This window comes from Podarcis gaigeae, assembly GCF_964106915.1.
Source record: "Podarcis gaigeae genome assembly, chromosome: 1".
NCBI classification, from domain to species: Eukaryota; Metazoa; Chordata; class Lepidosauria; order Squamata; family Lacertidae; genus Podarcis; species Podarcis gaigeae.
Window position 1 is genome coordinate 32,547,710 of NC_139678.1, and position 26,996 is coordinate 32,574,705.

The window sequence follows — 26,996 nt, forward strand, 5'->3', positions numbered from 1 at the left end:
GGGCATCAGATATAGAAGTATTTCTGCCTTGCATTCTTATTCAAGTGTTGATGCTTTGATATACTCTGAACCTCTTCAGTACATAAGGTAGTATTCAACAAAATAATTGTGCTAGCAATTAGTGCTACTAAAATGGGATTTCCCCTACCTCTGTGCATGCCCCATTCTGTCCCACAATCTGCTCTGGTGGTTGGGGGAACCCTCAGAACAGATTTAGAAGGTGTATGGGAGAGGAAGAATGTTCCATTGAGAAAAGAATATCCCTTGTGCTGAGAGAGCTGGTGACTTTGCGCTACATTGAATACAACCCATAACCTCCAAAATTGATTTTCCATGACACCCCAAATCCATCAGTTTAGATTAGTTTTATGAGAATATTGTGCAAGGAACAAAAGAAAGGAATGAGAATAAAATTCATACAGAATGTGGCACAAACATGACAAGGGAAGGCCAACGGCCAGAAAGAAAATAGAAGAAAGATAAGAGAAACCGAGGTGGGAGATCGTTTGCATGTTATGAAAGCAAATTATCTTCTTGACATACAATTCTACATTCCCTACAAAGATTAGATAACTATAGACATGAACTAATGTTTTGTTATCAGCTTCACACTACAGATTTTTATACGTTATATATAAAACTCAGATATGGCTAACTATTGGGGGCAAAACTATTATCTGTCCCTGTTCTTTGTAACAGACAGTGGAGGAGGCTGGCAAAAAGGAAGTTTATTGGTGGTTGTTTTTCTTGCACAGCTTTTAAAAACAAAGTTCGGAGATTCCTTTGGGAATGTGAAGTGGTATAGAAATGATTTAAAGAAACTGAACAAATAAGTAGTACAGTTTGAAGAGGATCAGATGCCGTGCCAACTCCCCTTCCATATCCACCCATTTGCCCTATCCTACCATAGACTGGTTGAGCACATGGGACTTTGGGGATAGATGCATCTGCTTTGCAATGTCCTTGAAGAGTCAGGAGCCACGGGGACCATACTTGTACACTGTGGGATGCAACACACCAACACATCACCCTATATGCTGACACAACTGCTCTGAAGAATGGGCTTTCTCAGCCTTTAAACTCCTCTAATGGCTCTTACTGGAATGTTCTGTGCACTGCGCTCTGAGTTTTTCCCCCTTCTGAATGGGCATTAAGGGTAGTCAGTATTTGCTGTATTAGAATACATGAGGATAACAACAAACCACCATTTTATTATATTTGTTTATTTGTATTCGGCTTTATCCATATTAGAGTTTTCACATATTGATTAAATGAGAGGAAAAATCAGCTAAAGAAGTTTCAGCAAATCTAGTCCTTAAAAATGGAGAAACAAAGATGTTATCATTCACATTTCTCTAATAAGTCAACTGCTTTTTTCTTTACTATAGTCAAGTGATTCTTTTCATTGTTCTTTTCATTTAATCTTTCCTATTCAGTTATGTAAATAAAATATGTACAGACATTCACAGTTAAAATTTAAGATAATTTGCAACCAATACATTCGTATAAACAGTATATACAGTAACAAAAGATAAATGGTATTCAACATAAACTGGAAAAGCAACTAACACAGGCGATCGATCATGTTACTCTACACCAAAAATATATTTTCACCCACTGATAAGCTCCTGGATGCTGATAGCTTTCTTGTAATCAGCAATAGCTTCTTTCATTAAACCCATCTTGCCACGAATATCAGCTCTGAGTTTAAACATCAGGGAATCATACGGCTGAATTGACAGTGCTGTAAGAAGTTAGCATTGTTATTAGCGATTTCTCAGAGTAAATAAGAATGATATGCTAATATTCATCTGAAAGTGCTTGCTTAATTTGGATATAGAGAGTTTATTGTGCAATCGTCTTCATATCTACTCAGAAACAAGTCCGGACAAGATAGTCTAAATATTAATTTAATCTATTTTGATATTCAATCTGTCTCATAGGTTCTAAATGCAGGTAATTTCTTTTGCTGCTGCCTCAAGTGAAAGGCAGGAATGTACCTTGGGGTCCCTTCCAGGATCAGAGCTGGAAAAAAGCACTAGGGGGAGCTAAACCTACCTGGGTCCAGTGTGACATCACAAGAAGAAAGAGGAGACACTAAAAAGCAGTTTGCCCACCTCCAAACACAATTCAAGTCTCATACTGTTGACCAACTATGCATGATTGTCCAGACACATCTAGATTGAAAGTTTACACTCCCTACTTCATGCAGCATTTTTGGGGCTGCATAGTTCTGACCATTGGGATCAGAGAGATCATTTAACAGACCATTTTGAAGCTTTGCAATGCCTTTTTAAAAGAAGAGGAAGGTACATAAACTACAGTAGCGCTCTCTCTCTCTCTCTCTCTCTCTCTCTCTGAGCATTTTTACCTTTTGAAATGGCTTCCTCAGCTTGCTCATATTCCTGCAATGTACTGTAGAGATTTGCCTTGTTAAAATATATTGCTGCCGAGAAAGGAGAAAGGCAAATTGCCTGCTCAAAATCTGCTTTTGCTTCTTCAAATTTCTTTAACAGTGTATTTGTAATAGCTCGATTTAGGAATGCAGATTCATTTGTTGGATCAAGCACCAGTGCCTTGGAATAATAGTTATTTGCCTAAAAAAATAAATAAAATGTATATGCATTTTGAAATTGCTTATTACTTTTGTTTTACAAAATCACTAACAACAACATGAGAAATGAATGAAGAATTTTGTTTTAGGGAAGCCTGGTTGTATTCCAGTCTAGCTGTTTTCTCCAGTAATTGCACAATTTGCTCATTCATTCAGACAAACATTATTCCAAACAATTGTATTTTGTTGTTTTCTCTGCCATCCCATTTTTGTTGTTGTTGATTTACTTCAAAACTTTGTTGTTGTTGTTTATTAAATTTCTATACTGCCCTTCATCCAAAGATCACAGGTAGGTTTACAATATAAAACACAAAAATGTATATCATACTAAGAAACAGAAACTATACCCCAGAAAACATACCCCCTACACTTTAAACTTCCACTACAGCTGCAGAATAGTAGTATCAGGTGTGTACTGACTGCAGTACTATTGCTTCACCTGGGGCGAAGGAATAGTCTGTTTGATCCGAGCCATGACTACTGCCAATAACAGAACTGTATTTTATACAGTGGTACCTCGGGTTACATACGCTTCAGGTTACAGACTCCGCTAACCCAGAAATATTACCTCGGGTTAAGAACTTTGCTTCAGGATGAGAACAGAAATTGTGCAGCGGTGATGCAGCGGCAGCAGGAGGCCCCATTAGCTAAAGTGGTGCTTCAGGTTAAGAACAGACCTCCAGAACGAATTAAGTTCTTAACCCAAGGTACCACTGTATTGCTTTTGATATGTTCTTAAAATTATTTCACATGTGGTTATTTTGTAAAAGGTTATTGCAGTATATCACTTCAAAACTGCTTAAATGTGAAGCAATTAATAAATTCAAGAAACAAACAAATAATCCATTGGCAGTACTTTTGATGACAAAAAATAATTATTATTCCTTTTCAGCAGTGAACGTTTCTGGGCTTCTAGAAAAACACATAGAGGAAAGGACTATCAGTTTCACCTGCTTCGGCTATATCAATGCTGACGTGCACAAATTGCCTTTTTGGAGAAGAAGGAAAGTCAACAGTAGCAATGGTGGTAAGCAGTAGACCGTACGAATGCTGGAAAGGGCTGCCTTTCCTTCTAAAGACTGCCTTCCCCCTTGCATGGGGATTAGATAATACATAAACATTGCTTAACAGGGTTGGTCCTACAATAATGCTTGCAAAAAATGCATTGCTATCTACAATGCATTCTGATATATTTGGTTACTATGTTACTCAGCAGATCAAAAGTTTGCTCAAATTCTCATGATTTTTCAGAAATTTAAAATAAAGAACATTTCATAAGACTTTCTGATGACTAGCATTCTATTTGTCCCATGCTTTATTACAAAGTTATACATTAGAGCACCATTATCAGCTGTCATTTCTAACTTGAAAGACGCTAATTGGCCTTTTTGTCACAAAAAAAGCTATTTGGGGCATGCAAAATTTTAAGTACTGTGTAATAAAAAGGTAAAGGTACCCCTGACTGTAAGGTCCAGTTGCGAACAACTCTGGGATTGCGGCGCTCATCTTGCTCTATAGGCCGAGAGAGCCGGCGTTTGTCTGCAGACAGCTTCTGGGTGATGTGGCCAGCATGAGTAAGCCATTTCTGGTGAACCAGAGCAGCACACGGAAACACCGTTTACCTTCCTGCTGGAGCAGTACCTATTTATCTACTTGCACTTTGATGTGCTTTCGAACTCCTAGGTGGGGAGGAGCTGGGACCGAACAACAGGAGCTCATTCCATCGCGGGGAGTTGAACCACCAACCTTCCAATCGGCAAGCCCTAGGCTCTGTGGTTTAGACCACAGCACCACCTGCATCCCTAAGTACTGTGTAATAATCCTATATAAATCCCACTGCGTGGTATGAACACATCCAAGCAGATACACGATCCTGCAGCCTTGCATTTGCTAGTTCCTCCTACGCTTGCTGTTGCTATTGGTGTTGTTGACAGATCAGTAGACAGAGCACTGCTGTAGGGCAAGCAACTGCCCAGTACCCCACAGTACTGCAGTATGGGGGAAGTGCATTAGACTCTAGCATAGTTCTCCCTTCTGCGTCCACCCCAAAACTTGTACAGAATGACCTTTCCAGTCAGTCTGGAAAATCAGGATGTGAGTCACCCATCCTTGAGCTTTAAGACGAAAATGCTTTTTAAGGATTGTGCTAAAAAATCTTCTACTAACTGAAATCATGCAAGCAAACCATTCCAAGGAAAAGAGTTCAGGAAAATTAGCGTGCACAGAATCAAATACAGACCTGTGAAAACTGCCTGTTGTGAAAGTAGATATTTGCTGCATTGAAATATGCCAAAGCATAGCTGGGGTCAATAGAAATAGCTTGCTGATAATCTTTCATGGCACAGTTTAAATATCCCATAAACTGGTTAATGACACCTCGATTAGTAAGCAGCTCTGCACTTGTAGTTACCTGAAATATAGCCAACATAAATAAAATTGTAGGAATAGAACTCATAAAGGACACAGTTGTTAGAAATAGACAGTAATATCTTGACAGTTACCTTCAAATTATGATCTAAAAGCGGAGATGTTTATACACAACAGCAGAGTAGATATATGCATGAAAATGAATTTAGAAGTGCAAACTAAACTTGGAAACCCACCCATGCACAGAGTACACTTGTTGAAATGGCTAATAGCCATGATGGGCATATTTCCCCATGTCATTGGTGCCTACATGCACCGTGACCACTGACTCTTCCCCAGCACTATCTACCATGCTGTCTAGACAACTGGCAACATCTGTGCAACCTTCATGCCATGCAGGCAATTCACCCTGTGGTCTGCATGCCCACCACATCCACAATCAGTGCTTTTTTCTTTAAAAAAATGTTTAGGGGTACTCTCATTTTCCTACGCATCTTGAAATACTGCCCCTCAATGAGGCCAAACTTAGATTCACAAGATGTTTAGGGGTATGCGTACCCCTGCGTACCCCCAGAAAAAAGCACTGTCCACAATTATCTATATTCTTAAAAATCATATATCACCCACTGCTGCGATCCATCCACCCACCAGAGAAGTATCTTTGGCACAAGAGGATAGATGCTTCTCCCCCAAGAAATGGATCCCTTCTAAGGGAATGTTTCCCTCTTTCTAAAGGTGGACACTCTCCTTCACCAAGACCCTCAATCTCCCTGGCAACTATGATATCCCTGAAGCCCTCCTCCTCCACTCTCTCTGCCCCTCTTGCCTTTTACAGCATGAAATGGAAATGGGCACTATGAAATGCTGTGGCAGCTGCACTTAAGAAAACTAACTTAAGAGAGAGGAGTCAACTCTCTCTCACATGAGAAGTAAAAAGAATGTTGCAGAATTCCCCTGAGGACCTGGGGAAATCGGGACCCGCAAACCATCACATACATGTCTTGTATGCTAGCCTGTGAAAGGCTGAGTGCATATGAGTAACTGTCAAAGATAAGGAGCAAATTATAAGCAAATTGGAGATACTTTGGAAAGACAGAGTTTACATGAAGGGTATAAATTACAAGCAAGGAAGGACACCGCAAATGATGAGTAACAGATCAAATATTTACCTTGAGTGCAGCATTTGTATCTTGAAAGGCAGCAAAGGTATCGCCCATCTGAAGAGAGACTACAGCTCGCCCATCATAAGCAATGTGACACTTGGGATCGATATAAAGAACTGCTGAAAACTGGGACCAAGCTTTCTGAAACTTTCCAAGAGCCTACAATAATTTAATATAACCAGTAACAAAATCAGACATAGTAGAAAAACAAAAAACCTCCCACCTCTTTAAAAATGTGCCTAGAACAAACAACATCAAACTGGTCCTCTCAAGATATTTTGGACTACATTTTCCATCATCCTGAACCAGTAGATAATCAGTAAAAAAAGTCCAGAAAATGAACCTTGAATTGTCGTCTTATAATCAGATTTTAATGAAGTAAAATACATGTTACAATTCTAAATAGTTTGATTTTATCCAGTAAAACCAAACCTGTGTTGTTCTCCGGCTCATTATCCATTATATATTGGAGAAAGTGAAAACCTGCAAATGTCATGGGCACAGAAATCCAAATGTCTCAGCGCTAGTCTGGAGCTCTGCCAGCCTTTCCTGGTCATCACCTGCAGTGTAATGCAAACATCACCTGCTGAGTGATGCCAAACAACATCACTCTGTTGGTGCCAACCTCCTTCTGGATAGCGTACTCCAATCTTCCTTTGTGTTGATCTTGCAACAAACATGTGGGCAAATGCACTCCTGGCAATATCTCTTCTGCTAGCAGCCAGTGTGGAACACTGAAAAAAGATGTCCCAACAGAGGAGCTGAGCTACCTTGGTACCTGTCGGATACCAAACCAGCCCCACTTTACGCTGATGCACCAAAACCCCACTGCTCTGTATTGCCCTACCTACTGGTTGGGGGCCAGTTTTAGAACTGTTCACCAACTGTGCAGTTGTATGCATGTTACTGTTGGTTTCTGCTTCCTTCACTGAGCAGCGAAGTGCTTGTCACAAGACAATGTTTACATTCAACAGCCAAGTGCTGTTGGGTTTTCTCACGGGAAAGGAGACTGGATGTGACGTACACTGGTTTCCTGTTTTTTCACTGTTCTTTGCAGTTCAGTGAGTTATTCTCTCCGTGCTTTAGAGGAGAGAGGATGCCTTTCTCTGCTCCGGCAGAGGGAAAATGTTTTTCTGTAAATTACCAGCTTTGAAGTGTAAATAAAGTAATATAGAGCATGTTGGCACGTACTTTTCATCATTCCGCTGTGCACTGGACACTGCTTATCTCCAACATTTGGTTCCGGGCCCAGAAAAACGCAGTGTTTTGAGAATGGACTCCAGAAGTCGGGCTCCTGGCAAAGGAACAAAGGAGCAAAGAATTGGAGTGCCGGCAAAGGATCGGAATGCAGAGGGCCGGATCGGACGATATCTCTGCGCGTCAAGATGATTTGATGAGGTATGTGCTACAGCTCCGGGCAGCCTGCCAGCTTCTAATTAATGGCTTTATGGCTGGACTTTGAACTTTTATAGCCGGTTTTGCCGTGGCACAGGCAAAAGGCTAGAAGGATAAATTTTTCCTATGCTGGGGGAAATCGAAAGTAAAGCAGCTGCAGCAGTGACGCAGCATGAATTTAAGACAGCAGAGAGAACTTTCACTTTTGAACTTGCCTTTGGAATGCGGTTTGAAGCAGCTGCAGATAAGCAAAGCAGTTAAGCAGAAAGGCACAGGTTCACAAAGCAGAGGCTGTTTTTGAATTTGCTTTTGGATTGAAGCAGCTGTACACAGACACAGCTTGTATGAAGCAGCCTGATTTAAAGCAGCAGAGATGACGCAGAAGGCTAATGCCAAAGTCATGATGGCTAGCTGCAGAAGGCTGGATGAGGCAAGTGGGGAATTTGATGCCAATCAGCCAAATGCTCAACTCACAGTAGCCAGTGATACTGCCATGATTCAGAATGAAGCAGACCGCCAGGGTGATAGCTGCATGGGCAAGGGGGAGTCTTCACAGACGTCATCCCAGAGTGCAGTGGAACCACCAGATGGCGCCAAAGCTTTGAAGGCAGTGAAATGCTACTCGTGTGGACGTCTAGGCCATATGAAGAGGGAATGCAGATATCCCAGGGCCAAGACAGAGCAGCGCAGCGAAAGCTCATCGCGTGGAAAAGGCCGAGGCAAAGGCAAAGGTCCGGTGTCCAGGACAACGCAGCACAAGGCAATGGTCTCACGCTTCACTCCAAAGGTTGCAGAGGTCCAAAAGACGTCTAGATCTTTCTTCGTTGTTGATTCGGCTGCAACGCACCACATGTGCAACGATAAGCGACTGTTCGTGTCTTTTACACCGCAGGAAGGTGCGATTCACCAGGCGGATGACCACACAATTCCCAGTAAAGGCTACGGAACTGTTGTTCTTCACAGTTTGGACTTATCGATACAGGATGTGCTTTATGTGCCAGATGCCAAGCATAATCTGCTCAGCGTTGGACAGCTGAATGAGCGGAAAATTGACGTTTCCTTTAAGAACAAAAGGTGCATCATCACAAAGAAAAATGATTATGTATTGCATGCTGAATATGTTGATCGTTTGTATGTTTTGTATTTTGATGATGTTGTGCAGGATGACACTTGTTGCATTGCAGGTTCTAACAAAAGTTTGCATGCAGAATGTATTCACGATTTTCATCGAAAATTTGGTCATTTGCATTTTGAGGCAGTATCTAAAATGCCTGCCTTGGTTGAAGGTAAAGACTCTTTTCAGTGATCGCGGGGGAGAATTCACTTCTCAGCAGTTTGAAGCTTTTCTGACTGAGAAAGGAATTCAACACGATTTGTCTAGTCCTCGTTCGCCATGGCAGAATGGACTTGCGGAACGAGCAAATCAGACATTGCTTCAAGGGTTAAAAACCTTGCTGCATGATGCCAATCTTCCAGAGAGTTATTGGGCCGAAGCTCTCTCATGTTTCACTTACAGTTATAATCGCAGGTTATCTTCAGCGATTGGTTGTACCCCCTATGAGAAGATGTTTGGCAAGAAGCCATACATCAAACACATGAAAATTTTTGGTTCAGACATGTGGGTTCACTCACCACAAAGCTCCAAGTTAGACAAGCGTGGATTGCATGGTATCTTTCTAGGTTATCAGAAAGGGTCTTACAGAATAATGATGACTGACTCTAAGGAAATTAAGCTCACAAGAAGTGTTGAGTACAATGCCAAGTGGGGGGAGAATGTGGGAATTTTCCAATGTTATCCTGATGACAGTGATGAAACTGAGGATAGTCAAAAGCAACCGCAACAACCCACACCCACTGATGAAGGTTCTGATTCTGAGTCTGAAACTGAATCGGGTGATTCAGAGGATTTCAAGAGTGCGAAAGCCTCTATGCGACCCTCTGAAAGCTCTGATCAAGAATTAGAGGAACCATTGTTCACAATAGGTCACTTTTCTCCTAAGAAGGAAGAGGAGAGTGTTGAAGACTTAAGGCTAATTCGCAGGTCACAGAGAGCAACAAAAGGCAGACCTCCAAAGAGATTTGCTGATGAGTTTGCTAAGATAGCAGTAACAGCTGTTAAAAGCACCAAGAAGGTGTTTGAACCTTCAAGTTTCCAAGAAATCCAGGATTTGGATTCAAAGGAAGCTGAGCCATGGTTAAATGCCATGAAGGCTGAGCTTGATTCCTTGGAAAGGAACAAAACATGGGACCTTGTTCCAGTAGTTCCAGGAATGAAACTGCTTGGAAGCAAATGGGTCTTCAAAGCGAAGACAGATCAAAATGGCAAGATAGTCAGACACAAAGCCAGATTGGTAGCCAGAGGTTTTGCACAGGTACCAGGTGAAGACTATCATGAGACCTACTCACCCACAGTGAGGTATGAGAGCATTAGGCTTATGCTCAAGCTAGCTGCAGAAGAGAATCTACACATTAGTCACCATGATGTGAATACAGCTTTTCTGTACGGATCTCTAGATGAATCACTTTATATGCTTCCACCTGATGGCGTACAGGTAAAACAGGGATTTGTTTGTGCTCTGAAGAAGTCCCTTTATGGTCTCAAACAAAGTGCACGGTGTTGGCACACAAAACTCACTGAAGTATTGTTTTCTCTAGGTTTTAAGCAAGGGAAAGCTGATCCATGTGTATTTGTCAAAGAGGAGGGGCAAAAGAAACTGTATTGTTTGTTTTATGTTGATGATCTTTTATTCTTTTGGAAGGATATCACAATGTACAATAATGCCCTAGCTCAATTGAAAGAGCACTTTGACATGAAAGATCTTGGTGAGGTAAACAACTACCTATCTCTGGAAATAGAGAGAGATCAAGATGGTAACATTCTAGTACACCAGTCACGTAAAATTGCTGATGTGTTAAGCAAACTAAACCTGATGGATGCTAACCCTGTGGACACACCGATGATAACAGGTTATCAGGTAGATGACACTGAAGAAGCATTTTCTGATACTACACTGTACAGAAGTGTGCTAGGCAAGCTAAACTTCATTGCCAGATGTTCAAGACCTGACATTGCTGTTAGCTGTAATTTGCTAAGCAGACAAGTCAACAATCCTACTGTTAAGGATTGGAAAGCTCTGAAACGCATAGCGCGGTATTTGAAAGGCACTATGCATTACAGACTGAGATTTAACAATCAGAAGTCTGGTGGTCTTGAGATATTTGCAGATGCAAGTTTTGGAAGTGACACTACAGACAGGAAAAGTACGTCTGGAGTTTGCTATAAGTACAATCAGGGTCTATTTGATTGGTCATGCAAGAAGCAAACAACAGTTAGCTTAAGTACTTGTGAAGCTGAACTGAATGCACTGTCTTATTCACTTAAGGATTGTGAATGGTTGTTACAATTGTGCAAAGACATGAAAATTCCTGTCAAATGTCCAATCCAGGTTTACCAGGACAACAAAGCATGTTTGGCTTTGCTGAATTCTGAAGGTTGTAAGCAAAGCACGAAGCACTTGCAATTGAAGTTGCAACATGCTAGGGAACGTATTCAAAAGGGACTCGTAACGGTGTCCTATATGCCAGGTAATGAAATTCCTGCTGATGTATTGTCCAAGATTGTATCAAGGGATCAACACTGTACCTATGTGCAGAAGTTGGGTTTGTACTGATATTGTACGAACACGCTGCCCAGTGATGTTCACAGAAAGGGGGAGGATGTTGGTTTCTGCTTCCTTCACTGAGTAGCGAAGTGCTTGTCACAAGACAATGTTTACATTCAACAGCCAAGTGCTGTTGGGTTTTCTCACGGGAAAGGAGACTGGATGTGACGTACACTGGTTTCCTGTTTTTTCACTGTTCTTTGCAGTTCAGTGAGTTATTCTCTCCGTGCTTTAGAGGAGAGAGGATGCCTTTCTCTGCTCCGGCAGAGGGAAAATGTTTTTCTGTAAATTACCAGCTTTGAAGTGTAAATAAAGTAATATAGAGCATGTTGGCACGTACTTTTCATCATTCCGCTGTGCACTGGACACTGCTTATCTCCAACAGTTACAAAGAAGCATGTGAAGCTGTTACAGGAGCTTGTGAAGAGTGAAAACACTACTTGCCATGTAGGTGTTTGTTGGAAGCATATCGACAAAACTGCTCAAAGGCTGTAAAGCTAGTTTCTAAATTAAATCAGTATTATTTCAAAACAATGTGTAGAGAGCTGCTTTATGACAAACCACAATAGCAATACAGTGAGCTATATGAAATGCAAAGAAAAGGTAATTTGTAATTTCCTTTTTCATATATCAGTTAATGCAGAACTATTCCAAGCCGTTGACCAGTGTGTTGTGCAAGAGTTTCCCAGCAAAGTTTCATTTTAGGACTAACACGTCGACATTTCCACTAGCTTGCATCCATAATTTTTCTTCCATTGTGGAAAGGTTTCTTCCATTCACAGGAGGATCTTTGATCCAGCAGAGACCCCAACTGGTGGAAAGCGGGGATGGAGGTATTTTCTCCAATCCTGCCTTCCCACTGCAGCACCCACTTACACCTGTCTGGAGGGCTATGTAGCTCAGAGCATATTTCCAAGGAGCATAGGGGGTGGCAGGAAGAATTAGTGAAAACTGCTCCCCCCGCTTCTGTCAGCAGGAGTACCCCATGAGCCAAGTGCCGTGCACAGAATCTCTAGATCCAAGGCTATATGTAGAAGCTCCGCCTCATATTTTGGACTCTTACTGAAATAGTCATGTTTTAATTGCAGTGCCACTATCTCAGTAGGGCCGATCTTCTATAGTAATGTCTCATACCTCTATGAGTCTGCCAGTATCTTTCTCCTTAACCACTTTGCCATTGCTGTGAAAAAGGGTGCTAGTCTGGACTTTAACATGGTTTATTTTTAGGGATCATAGTTGTAAATTCCCTGCCCATATACTCTCTGTCTCTCATTTCCGTGTAAGAAACCAATTTTTCTACTTCCTGATATGACAGGTTATTTATTAGGCAAAAGGGTTTAAGGTATACACACATTTTAAATGGACACATGTCCTGACCTCACACAAAAGACGATCCATATACAGGGTGGTACACCTCATGACATTGCCAGCAGGATAAAGCTGAGAAGTATGGGAAGTTACAGGCTGCACTACAGGAACTGTGGAAAACAGCTCCTACTCTGCTTCTTTTCCCCATGAATTTCATAGGAAAATCGTACTGCTTTCTAGTATTGATCTCCAACAGTTAAGAGTGCTGAGTACGATAGGCACAGGTCCTACATAAATCAGAGGGCATCAGTTCTTCTTACTGGTGAAAAAAAGATTTAATCTAGGTATGAGAAATGGAAATAATTGACCTACAATCGCACTTATATGTGCTGGTTTTTTTATCCTTAAGAAAAGTGTTTAAATCTTTAATGTTCATTATGTATTTTAAGTTGACACCCTAAATTGTCAGAAGAAGTTTAAGGTTGCTGAGTGCAGTTGAATATTATAAAGACACAGTTACCAATACATTACCTGCAAACTATATCCTGCACAAAGTCTGGCCTTTATGCACAATGGATTCAGATGTATTGCTCTTGCGAAATCTTTCTGGGCTTGTCTAGTACCTTTCTCATGACCATATTCCAGATATGCATTTCCTCGTCCAATATAGCCATCCAGAGAAAATGGATCTATTTTAATAACCTTTGAAAATGACTGCACAGCTTCTTCGTATTTCTGAAGTCTGAAAATCAATATACATTTGAAATTAAGTGTTTTATTAGCAACATTTGATATTATATACTTTACAATGAGTGAACAAGCAATGGTGCAGAAACCAGGACCATAAATATAATTTGTAGCCAAAACATCCCTCTCATTTTTGTATAATGCATTCTCATATGGCTTATTTTGTCATGGTTTATAGTATTTATTTCACCATCTATATTCCTTTTTCAAGCATGAGTCACATATTGTGCTGATCATGTGAACTTGTTCAGAAGCAGACCAAAGCAGCATTTTTCTTATTGTAAATATCCTGTTCTGGATACAGGGGCAGATTAGAACTTTGACTTTAAAATCTGATCTATGTGCTGTTCAGGCTGTTACCACCCACCACCATCTGACTGATCTCCTTCGTCTTCTATGGGCAGCTTCTCTGAGACTTGGTGGGGGAAGCTGAGAATGAAGGACTAGGTTTCCTCATATACTATACAGTCCAACCTGAAATGGAAGGTGCTTCCTGATTGCGGTTCCTTTTAATTAACTAAACTTTCTGTAGAGATGGGGAGCCCTCTGAGGAAACAAGCTCCAAATCTCCGTCTCCCCTTTGCAGCCTATCCAGAGTGGAAGAGGGGTTGAAGAATGGCTGCTCTTTTCATACGCTTTCTGTGCCCTTCCTGAACTGCAGCGCAGACTAGAGCATCCCCACTCTGGTTGGACCAGCCCTGGAGAAAAGGCAATGGTGGGGGAGCAGCCTCCAGCAATTTTTGCACTGCTGCCACTGCCCAGCTAGCATGCTAAAAGGATTCCACACTGATCTGGCCCTCGGTGAAAAGCCTGTGGGAAGAGCAGAGCTACAGGGCCTAAGAACTAAAAGCACACAAGAAAACCATTCAACCTCTGCTCGGGAAACCACCCATTGCAAATGAAATGTCCCTCAACTTCTGCTTTGTCAACTCTATTGTAAACCACGACATCAAAACATTTATTCTAAATCCCTACCGTTCGGTATTATTACCTATGACAGCAGTGTCCAATATTTTGAAGTAGTTTACCGTCTTTTGGCTTACTCAGTGCTACTTCTGCAAAGTCCTAAAAACAGAGAAAGAAAATATTTGTGATGCACCCAGCACTGACGCCACAGGCATCATCCAATAAATGCCTATAATGCTAGTACATTGCTCATACCCACAGCTGTGGGTGGAAACCAGCACTTTCTGAGAAAAAAGAAAGTTTTTAGATTTTATTTTAAGTATGTATATCCCATCATTAATCCAGAGATCTCAGTGCAGGGAACAGTAAGTCTGCAATAAATAACAATCAACAGCAATTAATACATGGCACAGAGACCAGATATAAAGCAACTAACGCAGCATAGAATCAGTCACAGCCCCCAAACATCTTTGTAAACAGCCAGGTTTTAGACTGTTATTAGAATAACATCAGTCCAGACATGCATTCCCATCAAGAACAAGTCATCCACCCAGTTCCCTGATAGAGGAAAGATCTAACCAGAGCATTTCCAGTCCAGATTCATTTTCCAATTACTAGACCTCATCTAGCCAACTACAGCAGCCAGACACCAGATGTACGAGAAACTGCACATCTTCAGCTGACTCAGATAACATGAAGAAACAGAGCTGGGTGTCATCTGCATACTGATGGCACCCAAATCACCTCACCCAGCAGCTCCATATAGATGTAGCATTGGGAGGACAAAATAGAATCCTGTGCGACCCCACAAACCAATTTACATGGGGCTGAGTAGAAGCCATACACTTCCCACCCTCTGGAATCGGCCCTTTGGTTAGGACTGGAACCATCACACCACTGTGCCTACCACCCTCAGTACATAAAGTCATTCCAATAAAATACAGATCTAGGATAATCAACAGGGCTGCACTCTCTCATCTCACTACAGAAAGAAGTCATCCGTCAGGGAGACCAAAACCAAACTAGAACCTAACGACAGAATGAAGTGAATTTAGATAAACAGCCATCACCAAGAATATCTGAAGCTGACTCGTCACCACCCTTTTGAGTGCCTAAGCAACTAGGCTATATTCAGAACAGACCTACTGAAAGTAACAGGACATGACTAAGTTAGGTCTGTACCTCTAGTGCATTAGCATGTTGGTTCAAATCCACATAGAGTAAGGCACGGTTGATCAACACTTTCAGAACAATGTCCTTGCTGGGCTCAAGAAGGAGAACAATCCCATAATCTTTCAAAGCCTGTAAAAATACACACAGTAACTGGTAAATAGTGCAAAATATGGAATCTCATTATCCTATATAAAGACATTCTAATCTCCCCATCTGATTAATTACCTGTTTGCTTTTCAAAGAAATAAAGCAGGGCTGAGAAGCCTGTGGCCCTTCAGATGGTACGGAGTGAGCTATAACTCCAATCCTCCCTGACCGTTAGCCATGAGGACTGTGGCTGATGGGAGCCAACAAATTCTGAAGAGTCAAAGGTTCCCCATTCCTGGAATAAAGGCTCAAGAAATGTGGCTTATACTATGTAGCTTTACTAGGGTGTTTAACAAAGAATTAAATGTACAATTTTCCAGGTTTCAGCAAAGTTCAGAGAAAATAATTTTCAATGTTTTGTTTTAGCCTTAGTTTCATGAACTATAGTGACTATAAAGTTTGCTGTAATGAAATACAAGGGAGAAATTGATTAAGAATGAATTTGGCATAGCTAAAAGCAATTCATTCTTCCCAACTTGGCAATTTGGGGAAAGAAAAGGACCTTAACCAAGGCACTGTAGCTGACAGGAGTGCCTTGAGTGACCCTTAGAAGTCAATTTATCATCAGAACTACAAGATAACATGGACCTTGGAATTTCCCAATTGCACCATCTGCTTAATCACAAGACTAATGATTTTGTACTACCTCTGGTCATCTTAGTAAATCTGTCTTTAACTGCGGTAGTTACATGTGTCTGATTAAGTTTTATTGGTTAAGTAATTTTTATTGGTTTTCATAGAATGTCTATTCAAAGTTAAGAAAAAATACAGCAAATTAAGAAAAATATAGCATTTAAATAAGTTTTTTAAAATGCAGGTTTTTTTCTTTCACTGAATTTGCAAAATCAGCAAATCTTTTAAGAACCAACCATCAAAGTATTCCTCATATGGGGTACAAAGGTAGGGAAACAGTTAAGACCAGTGATGTGGGTTTTGTGGGGGGAATTTCCTATGTGAATTAGCATACTTAGGGTAATTTGTGCACAGGAAATTTTTCAGTGTGCATATTTAGGAAACAAGGCCAAAAACTTTGAAACCTCTAAGCTTGCCTAATATTGTATTTGCAACTGGCATCCATTCATTTAACTAATAAACTTATGAAACAGAAAGATTTCCATGGAAAAGCAAAACATTGGAAAATTTACATTTTGGAAAAATTTACATCCCACATCACTGGTTAGAATATTCATACACTAATAGGCTTGGGATATAAATACTGAAAATGCAAGAAAAAGCAACCGGCACTTTTTGCTGTCAAATATTGGCATAATGACAACAACAAAGCTAAAATCAACACAGAAAGGCAGAACAACCACCTGTCATTTGCTATATTAAATGTGCTTTTGCAGTCATGTATTCACATCACTGTGGGTTCTTAAGGTGTGCAAGGGTCTGTCAACGTGATGCTATAAATTAATGAAATCACAGAATAGCCTTCCCCCAACTTGGTGCCCTTCATCTGTTGTAGTAAGTAACTCCCATAATCTCTGAGCATTGACTATGCTATCTGAGGCTGATGCCATGTTGGGGAAAGTTACCAACAAAGTAACACAGTGTGAAGCTCCCTTTCCACCTAAAGTGAATGGGAATAAGAACTCAATGCAAATGCTACAACGTACACAAAACTCTAGACTGAAGTTAGTAAACACAGTAAGTGAACAAATGTCATAAATTGGAAAAAGGCATGATAATTAAAAATAAAAGCAGGACATTCAGAAATAGAGGTAAAGCAATTGAAAAGTGTTATGTGACTGCTCTTTTAAAAAGATACATACATTTTTGCTGTCCTTCAAGCAGTGGTAAGAAAGTGCTCTATTGTAATATGCCAAAATGCAACCATTGTCTAGGTCTATAGCTTTACTTAAATCTTCAACGGCATGTTTGTAAGTCTGTAGGAAAAAAATGACATGGCATTAGTCATATTACCTAAAATCATCAAATAATATGTATAAATGAATATCGCTACACATTCCTCTATATGTAATCCTGTGTTGGCAGGTTTTCTATTGATATCTGTTGAAATTTGGAAGTTTATAAAATTATGAAGGTGACTTGTATTTTTCATAATACAAGTGGTCATTCGGTGAAGTTACCTGGCAGGAGATTAAGGACAACATTTCTTCACACAAGGCATAATTAATTTATGGACTTCACCACCATAAGAGATAGTGATGGCCAGCAGGTTATAGGGCTTTAAAAATAGATAAAAAAATAGATATAAGAGACAGAACAGATCTAACCAAGCCTATTAATCAAGCTTGTAAATGGAAGCTTGATATTCAAAGGCAGAATACATATATGTTACCTGATGCTGGAAACAGAGAATGACCATCACCTATTGCCTGCTTGTAGCAGCATGTGTCTCCTGTTTGAATCAAAGCAGATTTTTGTCTGATCCAGCAAGGCAATTCTTTTGGAAAAAGCACCCTGAGATTTTCAGGAATTGGACAGATGAAAGGGGCAAAATTTTATAAGCTTCATAGAATCATAGAGTTGGAAGAGACCACAAGGGCCATCGAGTCCAACCCCCTGCCAAGCAGGAAACACCATCAGAGCACTCCTGACATATGGTTGTCAAGCCTCTGCTTAAAGACCTCCAAAGAAGGAGACTCCACCACACTCCTTGGCAGCAAATTCCACTGTCAAACAGCTCTTACTGTCAGGAAGTTCTTCCTAATGTTTAGGTGGAATCTTCTTTCTTGTAGTTTGGATCCATTGCTCCGTGTCCGCTTCTCTGGAGCAGCAGAAAACAACCTTTCTCCCTCCTCTATGTGACATCCTTTTATATATTTGAACATGGCTATCATATCACCCCTTAACCTCCTCTTCTCCAGGCTAAACATGCCCAGCTCCCTTAGCCGTTCCTTCACAGGGCTCTTTTCTTTTAAAGTATTACCTCACCTATATTATCTCATACTGTCTCCCTAAAACAGTTACCAATGTTATAGTTATAGTTATTTTTAAAACAAACAAACACTTGTGTCCACCTTCATGACATGAAAGTACAATTATTATTACAAGTGGCAATTATTATTAAACTATGGGAGGAATTCAACATTATACTCACATGATTGTTGTGTCAGAGCAAGCATTTTGGCTTGGCAAAGGAACAATCCCCCTCTCCTCCTGCCCCTCATGCACTGTTTTGGGGATTCCCCCCCCCCAAAAAATGAACCAATTTCAGGTGAACAAGCAGCAGGGGTGGGGACTCCTTGTGAAAGGGGAAACTGGGCTTCTGTTGACATTGAATCCCACCCTATATTTCAAAAATATGTTCATTTAAGGCTGATTACTACATTGGTGTGTTAATCGTAGGTTTTCAATTCTTCTTTAAAATGAGCAGCAGTGTACTCCAAACATCTGTCTTACCTGCAAAAGGTAACATACTTCATCACGCACAAAAATAAGACAACATTTTTACCCTGTTATAAAACTTCAGTGCTCCTCTATAAAGATAGGCTCTCACGCTTGTAGCCTGAATTCTGAGGGCTTCGTTGCAATTCATTATTCCCTTGGAAAATCTTCCTTTGCATCCATAATAAGCAGCACGACTTAAATATGCCTTTACAAAAGCATTACAGAAGAAAACAAACACATTTTAGAAGGAAACAAATACCAACAGGCCCAGTACCAGACATTATGTTGCCTGAGATGGCTAGTAATTCTGCTGCTCCTCAGTCTTTATGGTGCTAGTGAAGCAAACATCCTCCTCCTTCACGCGGCCATCTCCTCATTCCTGCTCCTCCTGTTACCTCGCTTTATTTTTTTATTTGTTTTCTTTTCTTTTCCTAGAGGTTTTTCCACTCACCTTCCTCTGAGAAAGACCCAAGGGGAGATCTTCAGAGTGAAGTCCTCTGGGTGAGGTGGCCTGGATTACAAATAACTTTATAATTTCTATATTTAAAACAGCATTTTGGGTTTCAGTGGCAAACTACAGCAGCAGTTTAGGCAATCTTCTGGTTACCTTGTCCAGAAGGCCTCACTCTGCAGAAGGACCCCCTTTTGCATGAGTACCTGGCAAGAGATGTTAAATAGGAATGTAACAGAGGCCTCTGGAATACTGCTTGCATGCTAATGCATGCTTCTTACTATATAGATACAGAATGCCTACACAGAGATGTACGTGTTTGGATAGGTAGGGGTGTGGCTAAATGAGCAGGCCAGAAAATTCAGCCCACACCATTGGCCCTGGTATACCACGAAGTGAATTTAATGAAGACGAACTAGAATCAATTTTTCCAGGGATTGCAATCTACTATTTTTTTGCGCAGGGACGCGGGTGGCGCTGTGGGTTAAACCACAGAGCCTAGGACTTGCTGATCAGGTCGGCGGTTCGAATCCCCGCGACAGGGTGAGCTCCCGTCAGTGGCGTAGCGTGGGTTGTCAGCACCCGGGGCAAGGCAAGTAATTTGCACCCCCTAACCCGTGGATTTGCGCCCTCTAACCCGTGGATTTGCGCCCCCTAACCCTAACCCCCAGATGTTGCACCCGCTGCGGCCGGCCCCCCCTGCACCCCCCACACTACGCCACTGGCTCCCGTTGCTCGGTCCCTGCTCCTGCCAACCTAGCAGTTCAAAAGCACATCAAAGTGCAAGTAGATAAATAGGTACCGCTCCAGCGGGAAAGTAAACAGCGTTTCTGTGCGCTGCTCTGGTTCGCCAGAAGTGGCTTAGTCATGCTGGCCACATGACCCGGAAACTGTACACCGGCTCCCTCGCCCAATAAAGCGAGATGAGCACTGCAAACTCAGAGTCGGCCACGAATGGACCTAATGGTCAGGGGTCCCTTTACCTTATTTTTATTGCTAAATGTAGAACATTGAGATAAGATAAGTTCTATTTTAGTGTCTCCAAAAATCAAATTTTCAGCATTACCTGGCTGGGGAGGCCCAGCCAGATGGGCGGGGTATAAATAATAAATTATTATTATATTATTATTATTACCTGAAAATGGTCTGGTTGAACAGCAAGTGTTTTGTTAAAATCTAATATGCACTTAGGTTGATGGAGCTGCATTCTGCAAAGCCCTCGCTGATAGTATGCATCTGCATAACGTGGATATAGCTTGACAGCAGAAGTAAAAGCGTCACAGGCCTAAAAATACAATAAAGTTAGTATTACTAAATATTGCCCTTTGTCTAGAATATATTGTCAAGAATATACTGTAAAACGTTTACAGCTTTAGGACTCTGTACTGCATGAAATTAGGCAAATGATACCAGTTATGGAGAGACAAATTCCAATGTTTAAATAGGCCTCACATTCTGAAAATAGGTTTTAACAACACTCTTCAAGAGGCCCCAGGCAGTATCTGTTGTTATATGAGGTAGTAAATAGGACCATTTTTTAGATATTACCAAATTGGCCACATATTAACAAAACAGAAGTTAAATGTCTTATTAAGACTTCTAATTGTTATTATCTATCCCAGACAAGACCATTTACTGCCTAATATTTTCATATTGACCCAGTTTGACTATGCTGTAACTGTGATGCTTAGATTAGTTTTTAGTTGCTGGTTTGCTAACAGTGCTATATATATTATTATTGTTTTACTGATGATTTGTTAATTTATATAATATGACTTATGTCGTACCTGGGATGTTTTTATTTATTTATTTATTTATTGTCTGTGAACCTCTTTGAGATTCGTTTTAATGGAAAGAGGAATAGAAAAACTAATTAATCAAATCTATTTGGCCATTTTGTTTACTGCACTTAATTGAACAAGAATATTATCAGCTGTTTGGACATATAAAGTATTTTAATTCCAATTTAAGGAAATCACTCGACAAACCTTGTTATGGTATGAGGTGAGTGGCCACAAAGAGGGTGGGTTGGTTACTCTTGACAAGCCTTCTTGATCGAAATATATGCTCTGTATTTTTTAGAGAAGTTAGTAAAATTGATCAAAGTGAACCATGTCCTGCCGTACCCAGTTCATGCTTTCACAAGGAGCATTGTGGAAGTGATCAGTATTTTGTTTTGAACTCTCTTATTCATATAAAACATTTAAAGTTAATTTTCTATAGTATATCAAAGGGGCGGGGGGGACATAACATATTGAGGAAACACAGACACTTAGCTATATTCTTCAGCACTCATCCCAACAATTTTGCTATGAAAATGCAGTGCCAATGAAAAAGAAGGAGATGATGGCTCAAATACTGGGAATTCCTCTCATAGAGACAGTAAGGTTTTGCCCTCCCATTCTGGCTCCTGTTCAGCCACTGCCACCTTCAGTTCAGACATCTCCTGTGGGTTGTTAATGCCCTCTTCAGTCCCCAATAAGGCTCTCTGCTCTGCAGGATGGATAGGAAATGGGAGAACCTCCATCCCCACTTCCTATTATTCACACACCCCTTCTGCTTCTGCCTCGTCCTCATCAGTCTGAACTTGCCAATCCATGTCTAATCCCAATGGAAACATGGGGTTCAAGACAGAAAATCACTGCAGGGTATTATTAATCATGGCAAGTCACAGAGGGGAATTAATTGAAATAATCAATTATGACAATCAGAAAGGGGAATGAATCGTAGACAATTATTGAAGAAATTTGAAGGAATTTAAGAACCAACTGAACACAGAATCAATTAATATCAATCACACAAACTAGCAAAAGGAATAAAAAAAAATGTAGACAACCACAGAATTAATTAAGTTTGTGACACTGGAACAGCCAAGGGAAGATTCCACTTGCCACAAAGATTAGACACACAAAACTAGCTACAAGAGACAGAAAAATACAGAGAAATAATTGAGAGAATGAATAAAAGGATCCTGAGCACACAGAGCAGAAAACAGACATAAGTACAAACCTGAATAACAAAGAAATGCAGAAAGAATTGCTAAGCTATTGCCAGAAACAAAAGGCAGGAACTTCACTGGGGTTTCTTCTGGGAACAGGCTGCTTAGAAGTTCCTGAGACACAACTGCATTCCTGTCTTCAAGCATTAGAAGTTCAACCGTGCCAGCATGGGAGAAGAACAGTGGCAAATTGATAATCCTGTAATCCTAAACATTTGTTGCTTTACCAGATGACGTAATATTGTTATTAATTTATTTATTATAAAAATGAATCCCCTGCCTATACATATACTAAGCTGATAATAGCTAAAACAATATTGCAATAGAAGTATAATTGCAACCCATCAATAGCTTGGCTGGTTGATTAAATATATTCCAGGAATTCAACATGGCGCTAAGGAGACTGATCTTCCCTCTCCTACCCCCCCCCCCCATTGTTCTGGGAGATCTGCTGACCCTCCAAAGCAGATCTGAGGAAGGTGCACAGGGGAGAGGAGAGGAAGGAAAGCCCTGTTGTGCCAAAGGGAGTCCTTGCATTGGCTTCTCCTCGCAGAACGGGGTAGCTAAATCTCGCCCTTAGTCTCTGTGCCTAGGTTGGCACTATCCTAAAAGGTGGGACTAAAGTGCTACTGCCCAATTGGAATAGCTCTCAGGTGAGGCTCCAATACTTTGGCCACCTCATGAGAAGAGAAGACTCCCTGGAAAAGACCCTGATGTTGGGAAAGATTGAGGGCACAAGGAGAAGGGGACGACGGAGGACGAGATGGTTGGACAGTGTTCTCGAAGCTACCAGCAGGAGTCTGACCAAACTGTGGAAGACAGGAGTGCCAAGCGTGCTCTGGTCCATGGGGTCACAAAGCATCGGACACGACTAAACAACTAAACAACAATCCCCTTCCCTTCAAATTACTTTGTCTGACATGCCTAAGCAAAATTTAACACAGTTTTGGACTTTCAACAAACCATTGAAGAGTATCCCAACGCTCAAGTCTTTAACTCATTTCAACTCCACAATCAAAACTTTTGTGTACAATGTTTAAAACCAAAATGCCATAACACTTAAGAAATATGTACCTCTAATAAGGAGACTTGCTCCATATAGCACTGGCCCATAAAAAAATATATTTCTGCAGCTTCAAATGTACTAGGTGTAGATCTTGAAGCAGCGGTATCCATCAGCCGCTTCAATGCTTGTTTAAAACTGGCTACAGCATCCTGTAATAAAAAGTAAGTGTAAAATATAGTTAACTGATGTTTGCAATCCCAGTCTTGAGAGTGATCGTGCTGCTCAGTTTGCTCAATGGTGAATCAGTCACCCTTTTGAATAACAAAGTGGCCTCCATCTTTCTTCCACCGCAGATATATTTACCTTGTTTTTTTAAAAAACAAAGTAAATAAACAACCCTATAGATTCTACACATATGTTTACAATTCTATGCACACTTACTTGGGAGTAAGTTCTATTGAAATCATTAGTTACTTCTGAGTAGACATGCATAGGTTTGCCACATTCTTAAATACTGTATGTACTGCGGCAAAGAAGACCATGTAATACAGCTCTTTTTTTGGCACCAAGGAAATAGGATCTAAGGTTATCCCACTAATGAAAGCTGGACAGAAATACAAATTTAATGAGTTGAATACATAGCCAGAAAGACTGATTTAGTTACTGCGAATTGTAAATAAACAACCCTATAGATTCTACACATATGTTTACAATTCTATGCACACTTACAAAACAGATAAAAATATAGGGATCATACACAGAGGCCAGTGAGATTAAATGAGCTCTTGACAAATTAACCATTGAGTGGCAAAGAGAGCAGAAAAGAATGGACAACCAGCAGGGTGCTGTGTCCCAGCAGAAAACAGCAAGGAGGAATAGCGATTTAATAAGAAATGAAATAGTCACCAGAACCCATGTAGAATTCTATCAGCCTCACACATTTTCCCTATAGCTTTCAAAAATAGTTCCCTTCAAAACCACAGACATACAAGAGCATATCTTTAACCTTATATTTTTTGGCTTTCATTTGGATTTTTCCAAGAAGAACAAACATGGCACAATCAGGTTGGTTTTCGGAGGCTGCAAGCGCACACACAATGGCCTTGTTGTGATTCTGACAAAATGATTGAACAAGTGCTTCTTGAATAAGCGAACATTCAAGGGATCCTGTAAAATATTGAAGGACAACTTCATTCTGGGCCAACCTATTTAATATTGTGCATTTTAATGTATAAATACAGATATCATAAGAGACAGGCAAGCTTCATAGCCAATGTTAATATAAATGTTCAGAATGCCAAAGACTCGTATTAAACTTCTGTTAAAGCACTCAGCATTCAGAGAATACCAGAGTGATGTACAGAAACCAAATATAAAACATAATTCAGCAGTGGTTCTCAATTAGCTTATTACTAGTTCTGCATGCTCAACGAGACTTATATTTCTTAGACAGCCATCATACCATTTTATGCCAACAGGGCTTCGCAGCTACTTAATTTTCAATTTTTATTTAGCTAGTCACCTTAACAATTATCTGCATCTTTATTGTGTTAATGGTGCATTCATTGTGTTTTAACATTGTACACTGCCCTGATATTTTGTGAAATGGTGGTATAAAAATACTTTTATTTTTAAAAATAAATGTCAAACCATTTTGAACCTGAGGGGACTCCCCCCCCCCCCTTCAACCAAAAAAACTACAACTGTGATAGGGTATGAGGGTTTGCTGTTCAAGAAAAGTTCCAGGTGCTCCTGGACACGCTTCAAGTAATCTTTTGGACCTAGGCCATAGCTTCACAGTGCACAGAAAGGTAAAACATAAAAAACAGTACCTTGACCCATTTCTGCAACTTGGTGTATGCAGAAACTTGCAAGATCATAGTTCTGCATCTCTAGTAAATACTGTCCTCTGTAAATGAAGTATTTTAGCATATATTAATTGCTTGGAATTTCTATGGAACCATTTATTTGTTTTCAAATATCAATAGAATAACAACAAAGATTTAAATATTTGAGTAAATAAAAATTACAAAATATTATCAACTCTTCATTGGCTATACATTCAGCAACCTTCTTAAAAAAATTATTTATACTTTTCATATATATACAATTCATTACATTTTAAAAGTTGACTTCCTTCCCCCTTTTTGTGCAGTTCCTTAAATTTATTTTTACTATCTTTCTTCTGCATATCCAAATTAACCTAACCTGCTCATTTATTTATCTTCTTTATATATATGCTCTTATATAGCTTCAGGTTATTACAATAATGCTGCCAGTGTTTTTATCTGTTTACAATTTACGTGTAAATATTCAATAAACCATTTCCATTCTTTTATAAAAAGTTTTTTATATTGAGTTCTTATTCTTCCAATAAGTTTTGCCATTTCTGCATATTCCATAAGTTTTTGCACATTTAACATCACGTCAAAGGCTTACATGATACACACAGTGATAATACAGGTGGACAATAAAAGTAGGAAAGAAATAAACAAAATGAGAAAAGGAGCTGATAACAATCTTACCTTGTTAAGCATAAGTGGGGTGAGTTGGGCTGGAGATGAATGGCTCTGTTTATATCTTTAATTGCACTCTTTAGATCATGAACCTGTTATTTTAAAACAGACGAACATCCATTATTCTTGTCTCAGGATACCACCATCTCATTCAATGTGTTCTCCTATACAAGACCACCTCCTCCTTTTAAAAACATTTTTAATCCATATCTTTTAATATTAAATAAACTTCAACTGATTGTTAAGAAACTTCCACAGCTTTCATTTCTGCCTTGACCAGAAGGAAGGGCCATAATCCATCATACCATTCCTGCTAGCCGAAGGAAATCCTTTTATGTAAATAATAGGTCATGTCCAGATTTCCAAATCCAAATTTCTTCAGTTTTTTAGTACCTTGGTATAACTGGCCAACATTTACTTACATACAGAATTCATTCAGAAATTCTGAACCCATACATTAATTTGGGTTTTCTGAAGAGGACAGTTATATATTTTTTAAAAAGCTTCTCCTGTGATACTAGGAGTTAGACTCCAAACTTTTTTTTCCAGAGGAGAAGGGGTTCTCCCTTTTATCGTCCCCCCCAAATACATATGGGGATTTTTTTTAAAAAAATAAGAAAGTGGGAAGTTTTAACTAGCGCATGTATGCATCAAGGAAAAAACAAAGCCAGAATGTTCAACACCGTAGACCCTCAATACTCTTCATTAGTTTTTACAACTAAATTAAGCCTTCAGAGAGATGGTTCTGACTAAGAAAACACCAGGACTTCTGTTGTTTGCACTGAGAAAGAATCTTTGCATTTCTTGCACATTGTCCCAGTATTCTTTTATATGTAAGTCTTAAAGCAGCTAGTTACCTATTGAACACCTATCACACAAATTCTACAGCATAGGTAAAGAATAGATAGATACCCTTTGATGTGCCTGGGCTCTGCACATGTATGGTCTAATATCTAATGGATCCAGCTGAATGGCTTGAGTGAACTGTCGAATAGATTCAAAATAACGGTCCATATATAACATCAAAATCAGTCCAATATTTATGTAAGCTACGGAAAGGCTCCTGAAAATAGAGACAGAATGCTATGAGCATTACATTTTTCAACATGTTTGTGCATTATGCTACATTGGATTTCATCTTATTTCTTGAATTAAAGCCTGTCTGCTTTCCAGTAAGAAAAACATG

At 39.9% G+C, this 26,996-nt stretch overlaps 1 protein-coding gene across 2 annotated transcripts in view; it reads right to left on the reverse strand.

The window, feature by feature from the left end:
* Nucleotides 1-1,338: 1,338 nt before the first annotated feature.
* TTC6 (tetratricopeptide repeat domain 6) overlaps nt 1,339-26,996 on the reverse strand; it is a 63,625-nt gene continuing 37,967 nt past the window's right edge. Inside the window, exons 21-35 of one of the 2 annotated variants that reach the window (XR_014564829.1) lie at nt 26,723-26,873; nt 25,820-25,902; nt 25,127-25,203; nt 24,301-24,461; nt 23,363-23,503; nt 20,426-20,575; nt 18,904-19,044; nt 17,258-17,371; nt 15,345-15,464; nt 14,248-14,321; nt 13,133-13,251; nt 6,151-6,303; nt 4,854-5,024; nt 2,372-2,597; nt 1,339-1,744 (exon numbers count right to left, since the gene is read on the reverse strand). Coding sequence is in view for 1 of the 2 variants with exons in the window: in XM_083740808.1 (XP_083596934.1) it covers nt 1,611-1,744; nt 2,372-2,597; nt 4,854-5,024; nt 6,151-6,303; nt 13,041-13,251; nt 14,248-14,321; nt 15,345-15,464; nt 17,258-17,371; nt 18,904-19,044; nt 20,426-20,575; nt 23,363-23,503; nt 24,301-24,461; nt 25,127-25,203; nt 25,820-25,902; nt 26,723-26,873 (2,107 nt within the window). In the remaining variant the exon portion in view is untranslated. Of the gene's footprint in view, nt 1,745-2,371; nt 2,598-4,853; nt 5,025-6,150; nt 6,304-13,040; nt 13,252-14,247; nt 14,322-15,344; nt 15,465-17,257; nt 17,372-18,903; nt 19,045-20,425; nt 20,576-23,362; nt 23,504-24,300; nt 24,462-25,126; nt 25,204-25,819; nt 25,903-26,722; nt 26,874-26,996 lie in introns of both variants that reach the window. The other variant, XM_083740808.1, reaches the window with a different exon arrangement.